Source organism: Procambarus clarkii, chromosome 79 (assembly GCF_040958095.1).
Source record: "Procambarus clarkii isolate CNS0578487 chromosome 79, FALCON_Pclarkii_2.0, whole genome shotgun sequence".
Taxonomy (NCBI): Eukaryota; Metazoa; Arthropoda; class Malacostraca; order Decapoda; family Cambaridae; genus Procambarus; species Procambarus clarkii.
The window spans coordinates 3,889,300-3,910,474 of record NC_091228.1 but is presented as its reverse complement, the minus strand read 5'-3'; the positions used below and the strand labels follow the sequence as shown (position 1 = coordinate 3,910,474).

The following is a 21,175-nucleotide window of genomic DNA, read 5'->3' as shown; positions in this document are numbered from 1 at the left end:
AATAAGGGACACAAGACCGGAGATAATTTTTATTCCATCTATATCTATAAGAAAGAAAGTCTGTCAAAGATTGGAGGACAGACTCTTGAGGGCTAGCCTCGGTTAACTTTGCAGGGAAATGGGCTAGGGTACAGGACTGACACAGGCTCCTCGGGGTCGATAGAATTTAAGAGGGAACAGCATGCCAGGGTCACAATGGACCCTTTCACTTTCGCAGAGTGGTAGACGGTTGGAACAAGTTAGAGGAGAAGGTGGTGGAGGCCAAGACCGTCAGTAGTTTCAAAGTGTTATATGACAAAGAGTGCTGGGAAGACGGGACACCACGAGCGTAGCTCTCATCCTGTAACTACACTTAGGTAATTACATTCTTCCCCACACAACCATTTTTGGAACTGCCAGCTGACCACATTTGGCATAGCCTAATTAATGACACCCCTGCTATTCTAATTTATCTTATTTGACAAATATTGCCCGAAACGCTATATGCGTGCTAATGGCTTTACAAGAATGTAAAATCAACTTCATTTCTATATTCTCTCTTAACCCCCAATGTACCTACTTGTATATAAATAAATAAATATTTACTTACCAGAATGATATATATAGTGTATATGTTTTCTTTTAATCGATAATATTAGTTCTCTGGCCCTTGCCGTCAGTCCAATGTTTACTGTACGATCAGCTGGCTCCTCCCCGGCTGTTCATAGCAATAATTTTAGCTTAATTGCAACACCATCCTAAATTCTAAATTGAAAATACGATACAATAGTTGTCTTACCTGTAAGATATTGCGTATTCTGCCATGTGAATGTTATGATATCTTGTGGGTAGCCTCCACACTTGTTCTTAAGAGGAGCACTGGACGATGGTTGACAACTTCTGTGTTATTAATGCTTGAGCACTATCATCAGCTCATTTAATAGTTTCCCAGCGATGTTGACTGGTCTTAATTGATACTTAACTCACTAAATAGGCCTCACGAGCCTTATAGACCGTCCTGTATCGTTCAGTTATCGCTTTAGTTACTGAGTAGCACAACCAGCCACGAGGAACACCAACGTTTGAATGCCGTTAAAAGAGGACTCATAGAACACTTATGTAAACTTATGCACTTATGCTGCTCGAAACGCTTTGCGTAATAGTGGCTTTAGGCATTGTATGTACTAGCTCTATCTATAAATCCAGCAACTTTTGTATCTTACCTTGTATGTATGTACCTTACCTGAATAAAAAAATTATTTTATTTTTTATTTTTTTTAAAGCCATGGTCTTAGCACCTATGTAAATCACACTAAATTAGCGGCACTAAATCCAATAGCTTAATTATTACTAAATCCCTACTTGGTAAACTTATTATTGGTGTTGCTATTGTTTTACATTCATGTTACTCGGAATAAAAGTTGCAAGTAGCACGGGCTATGGTGAGCCCCGTAGTGGAATTGTACAATATATAATTTATAAACATTCTAATAAACTAATGTAACACCTTCCAGTGTATATTATACAAATAAAAAAGTAGTAATAGTAATTACTTTGGGTGGGATAACAAAAATAAATATTAAAAATGCAATTGTTTACCAATAAAAATACTTCATTTTCTCTTATAATAATGCTTAAGTTTTCTATGAATATCTTGCCCGCGAAAATTATTTGTATATCCTTTGTAATGCCTTTGTGGCTCAGATCATATTGATATCTTTTATATATCTAACTTTTCTCGCTCTATTACGTATTTTAAGGTCAAAAACAATAGTTTAGACGGTGTAAATCACGAGATATTGACCGTCTACATGACATTTGTGGCGGCAGTTCGAGAAGAATCGAGAAATGTGAGTGTAAGGGATCGAGGCACGTGAGGCCGGGGGTGCCGGAGGGGATTAGATCCTCCATAGTGGCGGCAGACGGGTTCTGATCCTGCTGAGAGTGTGGCTAAAGAGTCGCCTGGTGAGCCCTGAGTCACTCCGTCGTCGCCGCCGCCACACCACTCCCGTCTCCTGTCCTCCAGAGCCTCCAGACACCGCCACCATGACGGCAGAATCCGTACTGTCCATCCAGGGCAAGCGCACCTCAGGCACCTCCGTCAGGACGGAGAATGGTGAGTGTCTCCTGCTGGAGGTGGTGACGGTCCTCGTCCTCGTCCCCGTCCCTTCCCCGCGTGTCTGCCCACCCCGGGACACATTACACTACCCTCCAGTTATGTTGTAGTTTATCATGAGAACGGGATTCTGAGGGTGCGGGGAGCCCAAGAGCTAGAGTCCGTTCATTTGGGTTCTAGGAGACTCGAACCGCGGACCCCCACGTGTGTGAGGCTCAGGATCTACCGCCCGAGCTTCTTGATGTTGTTTCTCAGAACAAAAAGTTCCAATTTTGGTGGCTGTCCCTGGTACAGGATCTGAGTGCTGGTGACTTTACATGGATGTCAAATCATCGTTGTTATATTCTCTCATAATCCCCCAATGTACCTTTTGTATAAATGATTAAATAAATATAAGCAGTGGGGCTGTAACTGCGACCGAGCTATTGAGGAGTCTTAATAAGGAAAGGTTCCAGAAGCAGCATCCTGCTGCCAAAACTGGAAATATTCCAGTTTCCTTGACTACTATTGAAGCCCTGAGAAATTATTGATCCACGCCCACATCATATAAATTGTCAGCCACATTTCCGTGGAAATAAACATTCCGTTCACCTGAGTGCTAGGCGAGGTGAATGGGAACTTTCCTTATTAAGGCTACTCAATAGCTCGATCAATAGAGCTTGGGCCTCACACCTGTGGGGTTCGTCTCCTACAGCCCAGGTAAATGGGAAGTTTATTTCCACGAAATTGTGGATGACAATTTGTAAGCGCTTGGTTGTTTTGATGTTTAGTGTATAGGGGCTCCAAGGTGTCCAGCTCTTCCTTGGGGCAGACGGTAGAGCGACAGTCTCGCTTCATGCAGGTTGGCGTTCAATCCCCAACCGTCCAAGTGGTTGGGCACCATTCCTTCCTCTCGTTCCATCCCAAATCCATATCCTGACCTTTCCAAGTGCTATATAGTCTTAATGGCCTTGCACCTTCTCCTGATAGTTCCCTTCCAATGTGTCCCCTTCTCAGGACTTAATTCAAGTGCTGCTCTGAAATCAATCCTAACCTTACCTAACCTAGAGGTTATGGGTGTGTGTTGGAAATGGTCACCTCGTACACATTTCAGTGACATTCACTCTCTACTAAAACACTTCTGTATTCGGTGTTAGGTTGGGTTAACTTTTAGATAGGCTAGGATAGCCTGTGTTAGATTAGGTGGGATGAAGGGGGGGGGGGAGGTGCAGTCCAATCATAAACAAGTATTTTGCTTGTGGTGTTTATTTTTTCAATTTGTTGAAATTATATATTAAGTATGGTCAGATTGAACACATTTTGACAGTTTCTTTTCCAATTGCTTAGACGAGCACTTCTCAACCATGGTTCCAACTAGGCGCTCCGCAAGAGTCAAGTTATAAAACAGGAGGATGGGCTGGGTATCGGCACCACTTGGTGACCACATTTCTTTAATTTTGCCTCGGCATGTGACAAATATCATCACTTTGATTTTGTGTATTCCTGATCTGCACAATGTTGCTTAAAGTAGGAATGGCTACCTAATATTGGCCAAATTTTTTATAGAGTTTGCATCAAATTAAAAACTAATGTTTTGTATTTTAGATTTTCATGTGATAACCATTTTTTAAACTTGAGAAACTACTGCATTGTTAATGTCATTAAATGGTGCTGTATTAAGGGAGAAATGCTAAAAGTAAATTTGCTAACAATATTGAAAATTTTTTTCCCCAGTTATTGCTGCATGTTCAGTTGCCAACATTGTCAAGAGCTCTCTTGGCCCAGTGGGACTTGACAAAATGATAGTTGACGATGTTGGTGTAAGTAGAAATTTTTTTATTTTCAATTGGTTTGTGTATAGGTTTCCACTAGATACTGTACTGAACATTAATGTTACAGTATAAATTAAGATTTGTATTTCAGAGATAATTTAGTTCACCATGTTAAGTAGCACACTGCATCTTGATTTATTAAAATAGGGATTTGATGTTTATTAAAAAAAATTCTTGCTTTTGTATGCAATTTATATTTTAAATATACTGCAGAAATCAGAGTAAACCTAATGGGTCAGCTACCCATTTTTTTTTACATAACTTCATATCTAGTACTGCATCTAATTAGTGGTTCTCAACCTTTACTGTTACTGTCTACACAGATACTGTTTGGTGTGTACTCTCTGGTTATAAAATTGTTAACCAAATGTTAGACATACATATGACCCTTCATTAAATTATATAAATACTCTACATGAAAGGGAACATAATGCCATCACATAGCACCAAGTGATGGTTCAATTAAATTAGTGTTCAATTAAATTCAATTAAATTCAATGGTTCAATTAAATTCAGATGGTTCAATTAAATTCAATTCAATTAAATTAGTTCAACAGGATCACTTGCATCCAGTGTATAGAGAAGGTTATTTTATAATCTGTTAATTGGGTAAATGAATGCAACTGTTCATCTTTTTTCTGACCTTATAAAATGCTTGAGTATTGTAACTAAGTTAATTTGCTTATTAAATGGTGTCAACCATCTGATGGTACTAGAGATGGTTGATCAGCCAGGCTATTGATGCTTACAGCTCGGTCAATAAAAATTATTACATCATTAAAGGAAGATGTCACAATGTCAAGTGTGAATAAATTATTTTCTTTTGTAAAATTAATTTACTGTTGGAAAATAAAGGCATTTTGTATACCAGGCCTTTAAATTTTGATCACATTTTTGTGTTTCGTGTCATTCGCTTTAAATAGGCTTTTGCATACCACTACAATAGCTGTGCCACACTATTTTATTAGGGCATAGCATCAGCAACCCAAATCAAATAAATAGCCTAGTGCATTGTGATGAACCTGCACTAGCCAAATCTGTTAATTTGACTAGTGCAGCCAGATTAAAGAGATTCAGGTTGCATAGCAGGTTATCATAACATGTGCCTATACTAGTGAGACCCTAATATACATTAGCATTCATAACAGATGCTATACAGATTTCAATCATTCTCCACCCAAAAACCATCAATACAGACCAATATGCAGAACTGATGCTCTTATTTTAATCAGTAGTCGGTGTTAATACACTTCCAGTTGCTGTAGTTTTATGTGAGTGCAAGTGTGTATAGGTCAGATTTAAATATTGATAGTCTACAAACAAATCCACAAGATAGAGGTAGAACAGCTTGTTAATAGAGCCCGGGTTCATGGGGGAATTGTGTAAAACCCCGGTTTGTCTCGGAGAGGCTGCAGGATCCGTGTGAGGGCAGTTGTACTCCCGGTTACAATTCTTTTAGCATGTCGTGGCGTAATCGACTAAGGCGCGTCTGGGATCACCCTGGACATACGTTCAAACCCTCATCACGGCCCTTGTGGATTTGTTCATTTGATATATCACACTATTGTGATTTGTTGTGTGTATTGAGTCTACCTTGTTGTACAGGATGTGACAGTAACCAATGATGGAGCCACCATCTTGAAACTGCTAGAGGTGGAACACCCAGCTGCACGTGTATTGGTGGAGTTGGCACAGCTGCAGGATGAAGAGGTACGATACTATTGGTTTGCCAAGTAAAAATTCCTAATATAAGATGGGAAGCCTGCAAATATTTTTAGATAAATGTTCTTGTTTTGAATAGTGCAGTAAAATGACAGATGCCACTGCAAATTCTCCTTGATAGCTATTTTGTTCTTTAATCTCATAAAAGGTCTGGCAATGTTATCTAGCACTTAATTGCTTTTCTTGCAGCAACCTCAATGTATAATAAATAATATACTTAGTAAATTTTCAAACTTCTATAATTTCCCCCCCCCCCTTAAATTAATTTTCTCAAACCTTTATTTTACTTGGCAGGTTTTTTATGAATTCCATTATATTTAAATTTTATACTAATGTGTGGCCCCTAAAAATATGATTCATTTGGAAATAGGGCAGTGCCGCCCAAGTTTGTCTCTACGGTATCAGTTGTCTTCAGAATGCCTGCCTCATCCTATTCACTTAAACCAACACCTCTTGTGTATGATGATAAAACTTAGCCTCCTACTAATATTGTACAGTGTAATTCTTAGAAAACTATTTGTAGTCATTTAAGAGTTTAAAGTAATATCCTCAAAATACCAACTTATCACTAGTGGCTTTAAGGTGCGTCATGTGGATAGCCAGCACTTCTATAATACTGTGTTCCTACCCTCAGTAACACACCATCCTGCCCACAGGGGGCTATAATACTGTGTTCCTACCCTCAGTAACACACCATCCTGCCCACAGGGGGCTATAATACTGTGTTCCTACCCTCAGTAACACACCATCCTGCCCACAGGGGGCTATAATACTGTGTTCCTACCCTCAGTAACACACCATCCTGCCCACAGGGGGCTATAATACTGTGTTCCTACCCTCAGTAACACACCATCCTGCCCACAGGGGGCTTTGCAGTTTGTTCACAACCTCTCCCGTTACGTGTTTTTGTCGGCATGGGGTAGTTTAGACTAATGGGCAGAGTTTCTTTTACCCTATGCCCCTGTTACCTAGCAGTAAAATAGGTACCTGGGTGTTAATCGGCTGTCACAGGCTGTTTCCTGGGGGTGGAGGCCTGGTCGAGGACTGGGCCGCGGGGACACTAAAGCCCCGAAATCATCTCGAGATAATCTCAAGATAATGGTGTCAAGCTGCAAGTTGTAGTTTTATTCTTAAGAGTTTATAGGGCATTACATCAGTCCTATAGACTCCTACACAGTCCTACATAGTCTAAATTACATCAGTTTAAGACCTTATTTTATTTTTTGCTGCACGTATGTAAAATTAAGTGATGTCTGTTTCTGACAGGTTGGTGATGGCACAACCAGTGTAGTGATCATTGCTGCAGAGTTGCTCAAGTCTGCTGATGATCTGGTGAAGCAGAGAATTCATCCCACCTCCATTATTGCTGGCTATAAGCTGGCTTGCAAGTATGCTCTCAAAGCTTTTAGTAAATGATCTGTAGTTGAAATACCTGTGTAAATTATGGATAACATTTTAAATCTTTATACTGATTCAATGTTCATAAATACCTTTTACAGAGAAGCATGTCGATACATTCAAAATAACCTCACCATTAACACGGATGACATTGGCCGAGAATGCATCGTTGCTGCTGCTCGGACATCCATGTCGTCTAAGGTTGGTTCCTTGTGTTAAATCTATAAACATTTTATTCACAATATTCACGTTATATTAAAGGCATTATTTTTTGCTGTCTTTGTATTTCCATATTTGTAATTATGGCTTCCTTGACTGATTTATTGGTCTGTGGCCAAGATTGCAGTTATTATTAAGAAATGTAAGTGCTCTGTACCAGATTCTTATACAATGCAACCACAATTCTGCTAACTGTATGGGACCAACCCCAATTCATTGTATCCAGAGATTTGTTGCAATTGTAGATACCATTAGGAATTATTCCTGATGAGTTTCTGGGAGGAACCCCCATACCAGGACCTTGCAAGTCATAAAAAGCCTTCCTCAGACCAGTGGCCAAAATCTAACCCACTCAGAGGTGCAGGGGAACAGGAGATACTAGACCACCCAAACAAAAAGGAAACCCACCAGAAAAGTAGAGCACTCCAGAACAGACAAGGGAAATGTTAATAACCCCTGTGACATCCAGGAATACAATAGTTATATTAAGAAGACTAAACCACACGCCAGAAGACGAGATGACGACATTTTGGTCTGTTCTGGACCATTATCAAGTCTCGTCTTCTGGTGTGTGGTTTAGTCTACATATCTTCAGCCACGTTACTGTAACTCGTCTGCAGTTAAATTGTTACCCCAGGAGCCGGTTGGCCGAGCGGACAGCACACTGGACTTGTGATCCTGTGGTCCCGGGTTTGATCCCGGGCGCCGGCGAGAAACAATGGGCAGAGTTTTTCACCCTATGCCTCTGTTACCTAGCAGTAAAAATAGGTACCTGGGTGTTAGTCAGCTGTCACGGGCTGCTTCCTGGGGGTGGAGGCCTGGTAGAGGACCGGGCCGCTGGGACACTAAAGCCCCGAAATCATCTCAAGATAACCCTCTGCTCATCTCCACTGCCAGGTGATGGCACAGAGTGCTCAGGGTCCGACTAGCATTGTCACACACCTGGTGTGGGCCGTTCTTGGCTTCCCGTGTTTGCATCCCACTGTTGGGGAGCGGTGATTTTTTTTACGAGTACTGTACTTGTAGTATTTGATTACTGAACACTTTGTGAACCATCTCATTCATTGAGGCTTGCTTGTACTGTACATCATATTATACATTTTTAGACATAGATTTTGGCAGATATTAGGATGGTAATATACAGTAATAACACTTCTTTAGAAATGTTTTAGTGTATAAGTTTGAAACTTAAGTTGGCTAGGTTGGTAAACTGTGGCCACACCACCCTCTGCCGGACTAGTTAGCAGGAATTTGCAAGTGAATCCGGCCTGCAAACTTTGCAGTGCAACTGAAGATTCGCTGAATTTAGGTTGCACAGGTTGCAATTGAGTACATTGTGTACTTACATACCTTTCTGCAGATTATAAATTTATTTTCAATCTTTATTCTTATTTCTTGTGCTTGGGATTTCACCATGGGATACACATTTTAACACATCTTTCCTTGGACGTGTTTTCTGTCCTGTATTTCTCAGGTGGTCCATTGTGGTCGTGCAATATTTCCTCATTGTTAGCAACCGTGCTACTTGTACAAAGTGTCTCATTGTTATTGGCAGGTTAGTGATTCATTGTTGCCACTGCAGCATGTATTCTCCAGAGGAGTGATAGTTTTGTCAAATATTTTTTACTAAATACCTGTACTGTATATGTTATAAAGCACATACTAGGGACGCTGGTGGCTGAGTGGACAGCACGCTGGATACGTAGTCCTGGGTTCGATTCCCGGTACCGGCGGAAACAAATGGGCATAGTTTCTTCACCCTGATGCCCGTTACCTAGCCAAAAATAGGTACTTGGGAGTTACAGCTGTTACGGACTGCTTCCTGGGTGTGTGTGTGTTTGAGAGAGAAAAAAGAAGTTAGTGACAGTTGAGAGGCGGGTCAAAAGAGCAGAGCTCAACCCCCACAAGCACAACTAGATGGATACAGCAAAAATTACAGATTAAAGGGGTCTATGAGAACCTGAGAAAGTTCAAATAGATTTTAAGAAAGAAAACAGGGAAAAATGAATGAAGATTACAGTGAACAAACAATACATCAGGATACAGCTTTACCAGGCAGAGACAACATTTACACAAGGGATGAGGGAAGGGCAAAAAGCAGTTTAATACAGCTTATTTCTCCTCTGCTGGTGTCATATAAGTTGGGATGGAAACCAAAATAAGAAAAGAACTAGTGGAGAAAGGGCAAGTACGCAGCTGGCGACATCTGCAACTGTTTTTCAAAAGTGTGATTAAGAGTCAAATCTACAGTTTTATTTGTTTCATTTATCAAATTCCATACATTAAGATATGGTAGAAACTTAAGAACTTAACCCTTGAACTGTGCCCCTGTTTATAGGAGACAAATCCCTGGTGAGCAAGGATAAAATATATAACAAAAACTCTTGTTAAAATGCATTCCCTGATCGTGAGAAAAATAAAAAATAGTGGCTTTGGTTCTGATGAAGCGCAGAAATATTGCAATGTCACGAATGTTCATGGAGCCATCACCTCAGAGGTTGCAATGGGGGCACAGAGATCTGCATTGAGGACCTCTATTATTATTATTATTATTATTAAGGGAGCATCATTGATTAGGAAGGCATTTATACCCACTTGTGGTGGGTATAAATGCACCACTTGGTTTGTGGTGGAAGAAATGTCCTCTGTACTGTACTGCAAGGCGGGCAAGTATCAATATGACGAGAGAAAAGAGAAAAGGAACGAGAGACAAGAAAAGAGAGAGAGGTGGAATTTAAAACAAAAAAAGATAGGTGGGAATTAAAACAAAAAAAGTTTTTGGTACCAGGGGTTTGGTGGATTGAATTAAATCCTGCATAGGTAAGTCTGCTCCACCCTCTCCTAGCACCAATATGACCCGGCAGGAACTATTTGACATTTCCTGCTGTGCTGGTTGACCAGCTTTGCCTGCACTAGTCCTAACCATTGGTGAGAAGCATTATGCCTCAGTGCACAACTGGGTGGTATGGCTTAAAAAATGTTTTTGTAGGCTACACAGCATTTCACAGGTTTATTCTCTAAACACTGTTTGTTTTTCTCAGGTGATCTCCATCGATAGTGATTTCTTTGCAAATATGGTGGTGGATGCTGCCATGGCAGTGAAAACCTCTGATGGCAAAGGTGGATTTAAGTATCCAATCAAAGCTGTCAATATTTTAAAAGCCCATGGACGTTCAGCAACAGAGTCCGTCATTGTCAATGGTTATGCACTAAATTGCACAGTAGCATCACATGGTTAGTAAAGAATGATCCGGTTATTATTTATTATTATTTTCCAACAAAGTAGGACATTAATGGCAATAAGCTATCTGCATTTAGGTGCATCAGTTTTCATTTTCTGTGATTTCAGTTAGATTATTTGCCAGGGCATAGAGCATACAAGACATCCTGCCCGCCTTCTCTCCCCCCAAACTTTAAATTTGTCAACCCGACGGGAGAGGTTTACAGGGAGCATTGTGCAGATGGACTGTGCTAATGTGACAACTCACTGACCCAGATAGTCATAATTAGCAATCACTATACATTTGAAATTAGCAGTCATTATTAATTTATAAATTGGCATTTGTGTTGTGCTGAATGGACGAGCACTAGTCAACAGGTAAAGTTTTAATTTTATTGATTTTTATTGAAGAGACAACGACGTTTCAGTCTGTCCTGAACCATTATCACAATTGCCTTGATAATGGTCCAGAACGAATCTAAACGTTGTCGTCTCTTGAGTTTCTAGTGTGTGGTTTGATCAACATTTTTCAGCCACGTTATTGACTCATTATCTGGATTGTTTGAAGTTCTGTGTCCACCCACTATTAACACTTATTTTTTGACCTAGGGTGTCATCATCAGCATTTAGCTTTGCATTCTGTTGATAGTAAAGTTATTTTACTTTGGTAAATATTACTTTATTAACCTAGAAAGTACTGTGATATGGCACAATGAAGGCTAAACTGGGATTATATCAAATCGACTTCTAACACTACATTCCGACCTGTCGACATATTTCAAGAGTGTAAATGTCCTGGGCATCTCGGGGCCCCACTCAGTGGTGCCTAAAATGTTTATCCTCTCAAAGTTTTCCGTTAGTTTTTGGGTTATTTTTACGAGTTTTGTGTCAATGATCAGATATGAATGTGCTTCATGAATTTCCTGATACAACCTGCATCAAGAAATAGTACACCACATTTTGTACAATATAGATATACGAATTCACAAAATGTCTGCATTTATTCTGTAAATTGGTTAGGTTAAATGGATGTCGTGTGTTCACGTCTTGTAGTAGCCTGTACAGTACTTTGTCCATTGTGGCAACTCGCAAGATTGGGTTGGTACCCGAGCTAAGATGTCCTCAGCTGTGAAGACGGCTTTAGAGAACTCAATCTAGCAATTTAGTGAGGTTAAAATAAATGTATACAAAAATTTGAGAGGGATAGACAAGGTAGACATTGGCAACATTTTCAGATTGAGGGGAAAATAGGTCAAGAATACATGGTTAGAAGTTGTAATCACAGATGAGCCAGAGAGAAGCAAGAAGGCAAGCACTCATAATCATTGAGAGTGGTTAGCATGTGGAGTACACTGTGGAAGTAGTGGCAGTAGAAGCCGCCTCCATCCACAGTATGGAGAGAAATTATGACAAAAAGAATTTTTAAATATAATTTTACAAGTAGTAATGGCTTAGAGAATGGATACCTTGTTTGATCATTTATAATAAAACGCTATATACGTGTAACATTTACCGCGTTATAATTTATCAGTAAAAATATTATCACTAAATAATACTACTTTTAGTAGTAGTATTACTGTAATAATAATAATACTCTAATGAATACTTAGACTAAAATATATAATCCTTTGTTTTTAGCTATGGCAAAGAAGATCGTAAATGCCAAGATTGTTTGTCTGGATTTCTCTCTGAACAAGGAAAAAATGAAGCTTGGTATCCAGGTATTAGTGAATGATCCATCAAAGCTAGAGGCCATCAGGCAGCGCGAGTCCGACATTACTAAGGTAAGGACAACATGTCGCTCTAGTCTGCTTAACGTACACATTGTACTTCATTAGCATAAGTCTTGCATCTGATCAGTTCTCATAATGCTTGGTTATGCAATTTTATGTGAGTTAATACTGGCTCAGAAGATTCTCATTTGTCAGTTTACCGATAATGAAGCCCTTTGGTTAATAAGAATATCTGATCCAGTTGCAGTAACTTGCATGTTAATTATTCAAATTGTTTAAATGAATGTGAGAACCACTTACGGATTTTGGATGGGGAAAAAATTATTATGGAATTAATATAAAGTATACTATGCATATAAAACCTACATAATTTGCATTAATTGTGTTTTTTGTAAGAATATTTTATATGAACTGGAGATCACTGTTCTTTATTACCAGTCTTACTAAAAGTATTTATTAATATAATTTTGTTTGCTAATTTCAGGAACGCATTGAAAAAATCTTGAAGACAGGAGCCAATGTAATCCTTACCACAGGTGGTATTGATGATCTTTGCTTAAAATACTTCGTAGAGGCTGGTGCTATGGCTGTCAGACGTTGCAAGAAGGCTGATCTTAAGGTATGGGTCAGCACCTTGTGGTTTTGTGAGAAATAGTTACAGAGAATGCCTTTATGTATCTGCTTAAAGTGTTCAAGACTTGTGTATAGTGGTGCAAAGATGATTGATTGTTATAGGCCAAACTTACTCTATATGAAAATGATAGATGTGGAACCACTTATTTATTTTGTTGAAGAAATTGGCACGTATTTTTTTTTTTTTTTTGTACCATTTTGTTCTGGTTTGTAACCTAGGTTTTGGCTGAAAGTGTTCTTGTATTAATTTATATTTTATTTTACAGAGAATAGCGAAGGCAACCGGCGCAACTTTCCTTACTACTATGTGCAATTTGGAAGGTGAAGAATCTTTTGAGGCCAGCTACATTGGAGAAGCTGCAGAAGTATCTCAGGAACGCATTTGTGATGATGAACTCATACTAATTAAAGGGTGAATTATTTTTAGATTTTATTAGCAAATATTTTTTTTTATCAAATCTGCCACTGAAATTTGATAACCCTTTTAGTTTTGATGTGTAGCTGTGGATATTCACACGTTTCTACCCATGCATAAATAAATAAATGCAAACTAATATTTTCATTATAGAATGATTAATTTGAATGCAAAATGTTAAGAAAGTTTAAATAATGTAAATGCCTACATATTTAATGATTTGGTGAGCTGTAGATGGGGTAGATCTGTCATTACCAGACATGGCTTCTTGTTGACACATCAGCATGTGCCAGAGGACTCTGGCACATGCTGATGTTGATCTTAAATATTTCTATAATTGTTTCTTCACTTTTTAGTTTGTTCATTATAGTATTTGTTGTATAGCTAGCTTTATGTGCATGTAATTTACAAAAACATGGAATGAGTACATTACTAATGACAAGGATAATACATTTAGGCCTACAATGAATTTATATGTATCAATGAAAACTTATCACTCGTGCTTTGGGCGAGCGAGCACCTGACCACCCGAAGGTGGGCCAGGCATTCCACATGAGCGCGCGGTAATACTGAAAAGTGTATACACTCTCAACTCAATTCTCGTCCTAGGTTTTTCATTTTGGTATCAATGTATTTGCAATAGAATTCCTTACAGGAGTATATGCATATAATGTCCAAAACTGCAGCACGCCCCACCCACAGTCAAGCCAAAAGCAGGCCATGCGTTACCTGTATGCGAACACCCATTGGCCCACACACTACACCCCTATATCCCACTCTCAAATGTTTAGTATTTTTTCCAGTTAACATCAGTTTTTGTGTTACAGCGCTCATTTTGGGAAAGGGGAGATGGCGCCAATTTTAAAATGGGTTCCCCGCAAAAAAATCGCATAAAAACCTGAACTTTAGCAAATTGTTAAATTTTTGACGCATTGATATGTCATTCCCGCATAAATTTTATTTCTAAATAAAATTTTGCATAAATTTCTAATAAATTTTTGACACTATACTGCATTGTCCCTGCACGAAAGTGCTAAGAACTTGGGGGACTGCAGATGGCCTATTTGTGCAAATGAGATGGCTATTTATATCCTTATGTGGGCAAATAGACCCATATATGAAGGAGTTTTGGTGTATATAAATAAGAGTTACCCTGTCTGGACCAATAGGCCTTCTGCATTTCTTTAGTTATTTATTATAATTATTGTTTTAAATGATTGATTGGTCTACTATACTTCATTACAACCATATAGGATTGTAAAAACCATGTGACCATAATCGGTATACATGTAATTATAATGAACTTGTATACGTGAAAATTACCACATAGGCATAGTAAATATTTGCTATAACCACATTTGCATAGTAAGGTAATCGTGGAAGTGACAGCAGTATTTTGTCATGGGCCAAGGTAATCTACTTCATCCTTATGGAGCTATTATATCTATATTAGCATCATTGTTATAAAACCCAAACAATAATAGTTTAAATCAACATTGAGTATAGCAATGTAATCCTGTAAATTATCTTATGACGATAACTGCACTTTAAAGGTTAGTCATTTAGACAAATAATTATTTTGAAATTGTTAATATGAAAAACATTAAATATTTTAAATTTAACCTTTTTATATAGCTGTATTTTGTAGCAGCTGTTACTCTGCAGTGTGAAAATTTCATCAAAATTTAATAGTTAAAAATTTGGGGATTTAAGCAAATATATATTATGGGACTTAAATTTCCCCGCTAAAAATGCAACGCCAAAACTCTAACCCAAATATTTCTGATATAAATAACTTCCTAAACTCTAATTACTGACTAGCTAGCAACTTTTACAGTATTAATGGAATTTCCTTAATGCTGATTTTTTTTTTTTAATTAAACTTAGTGTAGGTAGAAAGCTAAGCTTGTTCAAGGAAAAACTGAATTTGTAAAATTTCACTACAAAACTGGACACTTAAATGCATCTCCCTGCTTAGGTACTAAACTCTGACAATCTCTCTCTATTTCTCCACAGGCCAGTTGTCCGCTCTGCAAGTTCACTTATTCTGCGAGGTCCTAATGACTTCTATTGTGACGAGATGGAGAGGTCGGTCCATGATGCACTGTGTGTGGTGAAGAGAGTGCTGGAGAGCAATGCTATTGTGTGTGGAGGAGGAGCTGTGGAGGCTGCACTTTCTGTGTATCTTGAGAGTTTTGCCACAAGCCTGGTGAGTGACTTGCCTCCTAAAAAGTTACTGTTGTGTATGAATTTTTTGCTAGATAAGCCTCCTTGGTCTTCCTAATGGGAGGTTATCTTGAGATGATTTCAGGGCTTTTTTTTAGTGTCCCTGTGGCCCGGTCCTTGACCAGACCTCCACCCCCAGGAAGCAGCCCTTGACAGCTGGCTAACACCCAGGTACCTATTTTACTGCTAGGTAACAGGGGTATAGGGTGAAAGAAACTGCCCATTGTTTCTCGCCGGCGCCTGGGATCGAACCCGGGACCACAGGATCACAAGTCCGGTGTGCTGTCCGCTCGGCCAACCTTTCTCCCATTCTGGGAGATGCTTTTAATTTTGTATTCTTCTGCCTCTTGTTGATACAATGCTGCAGTGGAGGCATGATGGCTGTGATATTTGTCTATGCCAGAATTTATTAGTCCTCATATTTCAAGTGGATACTTATTCGCAAAAACCACTGTACTGTACAAACTTATGTGGTTAAAGGGTGTGTGCGCTGAGCACTCTCCAAGAGTACTTTAAGGTTGGTACACTACTGTGTACAGCTAGGCTCCCGCCAAACGCACACCGAAACTACGATGTTGCTACAATGTTCGAACAAGTTTTAACACCTAATCAGTTATAACAACCAATATAGGAAGTTGTAACAATGTTCTAATACGTCATAAACACGTTAAGCCAAGATATAACAACTTTATTACAAGTTGTAACAAGCGGAAAATAGACAGTTACGGTTTGTGTTTCCAGGGCTAGGACTGGTGTGCCAGCCACTCACTACTGTAGTTATCAACAGGTACCTATAACAGCTTCTGCAAGGTGGTGAGTTAAGGGTATAGCAGCCGAGCTCGCATCTTATTCACTTAAGTAAAAGCCCACAGAGCACCAATCAAAATGCTGTTTCAACCATACACACACCTGATTGGTTGAACTCTGGGCTTTACTGGTGTGGCAAGGAGAGGAGAGGAATGGGATTGTTCATGACCATTGGTCAGGTCAACTGAGCAACCCAGGCTGATACCTGCTACACTCAACATCTAAGTATCTAAGTTGTAGGGTGAACCACCACCCCCTCTCATGATTATACAGGCTAGTTGTATACTGCTCTCTTCTAGTATAACTAGGTATGACACATGATTACCACTATTCTACATGTTCTGTGATACAAATGACATTAGTAGCCCAGTGCATCATTCGAATTGAAAAAACCGTGGTAAAAACGTTTACAGTACTAAGAAAATAATATATGTCCAAGGCGTACTGTTACAACTCGTGTAAACAATGCAGGACTATGCTGAACTTTGATAATGGGTTATAAAGTTATTACATTCACCAGAAACACTTAATGGTTCATAATCATGCATAAAAATGTAGATAGTTATATATAATGTGTGTGTATAGTGTAATAACGACAAAAACAGTCGCACAGTTTTAGAACAAGACAAAGATGTGTGCCATATTTTTTAATGTGGCGATGTTCCACAGATTTGTTTATAAAAATTTATGAAATTACACACTATTGAATAATATGGCAAAAAAACTTTCAAAATAATACAGTATATACAGTACTAGTGCTGCAAAAGCAAGTACTCACTTGATGACCCATAAATTGCTCAACTTCCCTGTTCTATAAGTATACAGGATACTTAATTTTCTGCCAAGACATACTTAAGTGTTCACAATATTCCAGGAGACCATAAATCTTGATCTGTTTCTGAGATTATTTGCATAAACAGTACTGTAGCTTGTGTGCAACTCTGCATTTGGTTATGTTGAAAGAATTGTTTACTAGAGAGTTCTAATGTTATATTGCTGCTTGTCCCAATTAGGAACTTTAATTTCACTTCAATTCTGTTTTCTCTTGCTACAGAGCTCAAGAGAACAGCTAGCTATTGGTGCATTTGCACAATCTCTGTTGGTTATTCCCAACACCCTTGCTGTGAATGCTGCCAAGGATGCCACCGACCTAGTACCCAAACTACGTGCCTACCATCACTCGTCACAAGTCAAAACAGAACATTCACAGCTAAAACATTATGGCCTGGATCTATTAGAAGGTTTGTTTACTTTGTGTTTTGTTAGGCTATGAAATGTGGAACCTAATTTTGCTGTCTCACAGCCTGTATAAATGGAACTTGATTAATATGATAAGTGCAGTGCGATTAGTTATTTTATAGTTCTTTACAGTGCAAGTGCAATAGGGCTCCTCTTTTTAGTATGTTTGATATTTGAGATGTTATGCTAGATAATAAGGATAAGGGGCCTTCCCTCCAAACACACACCGAAACTACGACGTTGGTACAACGTTCGAACAAGTTTTAACACCACCTAACCAGTTATAACAACTAATATATCAAGTTGTAACAACGTTCCAATACGTCATAAACACATTAAGCCAAGATGTAACAACTTTATTACAAGTTGTTACAAGCGGAAAATAGAGACAGTTTCGGTTTGTGTTTCCAGGGTTTCCACTATCACTGAAGGCAAAATTCAGATATGCTGAATGATGATTTAATCAAATTGTAAATATTGTTTTATACCTATAGAAATATTGTACCTCCTAAATATATTCGCTTCACTGCAGGAAAGGGTCTTCCACGAATTTATAGTGTGTGTGTGTGTGTAATTACCCAAGTGTCGTTACTAGATGACAGCTATGCTTGTGGTGTCGCATCTTCCCGGCACTCTGTTATGACACCTTGACACTACTGACGGTTTTGGTATCCACCACTACCTCATTTTTTGTCCCAACTCATTACCACTGTTTGCAAAAGTGAACTTTTATAATGCTTTTTTGGCACCTTGGTTTTGTTAGCTTGAATATGTGACCTTGTTCTTGAAGTACCAGGTTTCAAGAATTCTTCTTTATCGATTTTGTCAATTTCCCATTAGTGCATAGTAATCATATTTATTTTTTTTCTTGTCTTTTAGCTTAGCCATATTTAACACCTGTTAAATCTCTAAGTAAAATCTCTAAGTAAAGTAAAAATAAAATAGAGTAAAATCTCTAAGTAAAAATTAAATCTCTAATGTAAAGCCTCTCCTCATAGCTCGTCTTTCAGTTCTGGAAGCCATTTTGTTACACACCTTTGCACCTTTTACAGTTTGTTGACATGCTTCTTGAGATATGGGCACCATACAACTTTGGCTTTGTCAGTCCTATGGGTCTTTAGGTCTTTGCTGGATACTCATTCCTTCTCACTTTATTTCTGTTGTCTTCTTCCATTGGCAAGCCTTGACTGCATTTTTAATTTTCTGCTTCATTGTTTCAATGATGCTGGCCTTATCAGAGGAAAGTACTGTTGCAAGATAATAAAATTGAACCATTGAGGTCTTATCTCTAGTGTTAAATGTAATACCATATTTTGACGAGAACCCTCAGTGGTTCGCATCACTGAGGGTTCCCTTTTTTCTACATGGGTTGGCATTTTCAGGGAAAATAATTAGGGGGTTCTGGATTAACAGGTTCCCCTGGGGTAACACCTGGTGGCAGATGTGCACAATAGGGTAAATTTTTGATTAGGTGTCTTTTTAGCTATTTTTTAAATCCTTCATTATTGCGAGCATCCATAGAGGTTAGCACAGTGGTCTTGTGCTTTTGAGACCCAAGTATGAGTCTGCAGTGAACCAAGTGAATGAAGCAGGAGAGTTAGTTACATTGGGGCTATTTTCAAGCTGATCTGATTCCTAATTATCTTTGCCTCTTTGAGGGAACCTGATAATGGTCTTGGCTCCCAGTATGTTAGTGGGTCTTAAAGGCCTGGTGCAGTTTCCCCCCAAGGCATGGTACAACCAACACTTGGCACAGAGTAGCCACTAAGAGACCTCACAAGTAATGTTTCATTATATTAGAGGCTGGATTTGTATCTATTGAACATTTTGGTTATCTGGTCTTCTCACTATTTTTACTATACTGTTATTCACTTAGTTTTGACCAATGCATATTAGGCTCCTGTTATTTGATTGTACTAATGACAATTTCCACTTCAGGTCAGGTGCGTGACAACAGAAAGGCGGGTGTATTTGAACCTGCAATGAGCAAGTTAAAACAATTGAAGTTTGCTACTGAAGCAGCTATCACAATTCTCCGTATTGATGACATGATCAAGCTGGAGCAGGAGCCAAGTAAGGAGAGTGGCTACCAGCAAGCACTTCAGTCAGGCCAGCTTGGTTAAGGCAAGACAAAACAAAAAACTCGCCTGGTTAAGTGTGTTGTGGCACCTCAGGGTAGCAGGAATATCTTCCGAGAACAAAGAAAACTGTGAAGATGGAAATAATGCTTACATAATTAAGCTCGGACTTCTTGTATGGACCAGTTCCCATTAACTTTTGCACAATAACAAGTGGACAGGTGGCAGAGCTGTAAGTCTAACACCTCTGGAATGTAGCCAGTGATGCACTATAGGCAGAAATTGCTGCTCGTTAGCATCTTTTGTTAATTGATTTTTTCCAATAAATTATTGGCTTTTATCAGGGTAAACTGCTTCTAATGCAATTAACCTAATAAGTTGTGGTTGACCACTTTCAGACAAGTGATCCGTTTCTGGTCAACCTGAATTTAGGTACCTGTCATGTTTTCTTTACATTAAATTATGCCAAAAAAATTTGTGTTATACCTCTCCTGATGTATCCTAGGCTGGGCTTACTAATAGGTTTATATTCCCAATTTTTTCCACTTTATTTCACGGGAGACATCTCGCATCACGCAGGGTGCAGTTGCCCCTCCACAGATTCTCCAGTATCAACTCTTGATACTGGTAATGGCTCAATAAGGCCATCACTTATGGGCCGTGCCACCTTTTGGGTGGCTTAATCTTAATCAATCACTTTATCTTTAAATAGGGTGGAGTGGTATGAGCCTACGGTAGTATGAGAGAAGTGTAAGGAAAGAATATTGCACTCTAAACACAGCCATTAACCTACCCCCACACAGCAGTTACACCAGGGGCGTCTGGCCCCTCGGTGTTGGGGAGGGGCTACACGCCTGGTGTCCTGCCTGTGTAACGGTGAGACATGTTAAGCTGTCCTCTCACCTCGTGTGTGTGTCATTATTCCTTCCCTACGTGCACCCTCGGATATTAGTGCCAGGGTTGTCTGTCCTCTCCTTTGGAGAGAAAGGGCAGTTTATTACCGTTTCATATTACAGTACTGTATATGGTCACGTGTTTTCTCGTGGATTGGAATATAGGCCAGATACCCAGCTTTCCTGAGATTACTCAGTCTCTTGGATTTAGAGCTTCCTCATTGGCTGAGTGTGCCAGGGCCTATGCCTAGTTCAAATTGATTGGATATAGGCAGAGTTTTCTAGAGCAGGAGAGTGAGTGGAGCCTATACTAAAGCACACAAGACAGAAGTGTGTTGGTGTAACCGTGAGAGGGGAGTGGGGATGATCAACCACGGAGCCTACAACACCTGCTGGGCCGAGGAAGCAGGTTGTACAGGTATTTGTCCAGGGTTAACTGTACAATTTGTATTCCATTACCGTGCCTCTTAAGGATAGGATGTCACTAGCTTAGGGATTAATTAATTTTGCATTAAATAGTGACTTAATTTATTCTGTGTATTTATATATTTCCTTTAATTAACATTAAAGGGCTTATAAAGGAAATTATATATAATTTCCTTTCTAACAGGGACGTTAGAAAGAACTTTTTCAGTGTCAGTAGTTAACAGATGGAATGCATTAGGAAGTGATGTGGTGGAGGCTGA

At 39.0% G+C, this 21,175-nt stretch overlaps 1 protein-coding gene across 1 annotated transcript; it reads left to right on the top strand.

Moving 5' to 3' along the window:
* Positions 1–1,837: 1,837 nt before the first annotated feature.
* CCT1 (chaperonin containing TCP1 subunit 1) lies at positions 1,838–19,946 on the top strand. The gene is made up of 12 exons (XM_045752422.2): positions 1,838–2,095; positions 3,809–3,894; positions 5,512–5,616; positions 6,895–7,016; positions 7,128–7,227; positions 10,287–10,479; positions 12,104–12,249; positions 12,683–12,817; positions 13,098–13,243; positions 15,263–15,455; positions 17,334–17,520; positions 19,457–19,946. Exons 1-12 carry the CDS (start codon positions 2,026–2,028, stop codon positions 19,639–19,641), a joined length of 1,668 nt encoding a protein of 555 aa, XP_045608378.1. The 5' UTR covers positions 1,838–2,025; the 3' UTR covers positions 19,642–19,946.
* The last annotated feature ends 1,229 nt before the right edge of the window (positions 19,947–21,175 follow it).

Bases quoted from the DNA above. Each gene is read 5' to 3' on its own strand.
- CCT1 (XM_045752422.2), top strand. From the start codon at position 2,026: ATGACGGCAGAATCCGTACTGTCCATCCAGGGCAAGCGCACCTCAGGC. The intron at 7,017-7,127 runs GTATGCTCTCAA...TACCTTTTACAG, and splicing joins GGCTATAAGCTGGCTTGCAA to AGAAGCATGTCGATACATTC. The intron at 15,456-17,333 runs GTGAGTGACTTG...CTCTTGCTACAG, and splicing joins AGAGTTTTGCCACAAGCCTG to AGCTCAAGAGAACAGCTAGC.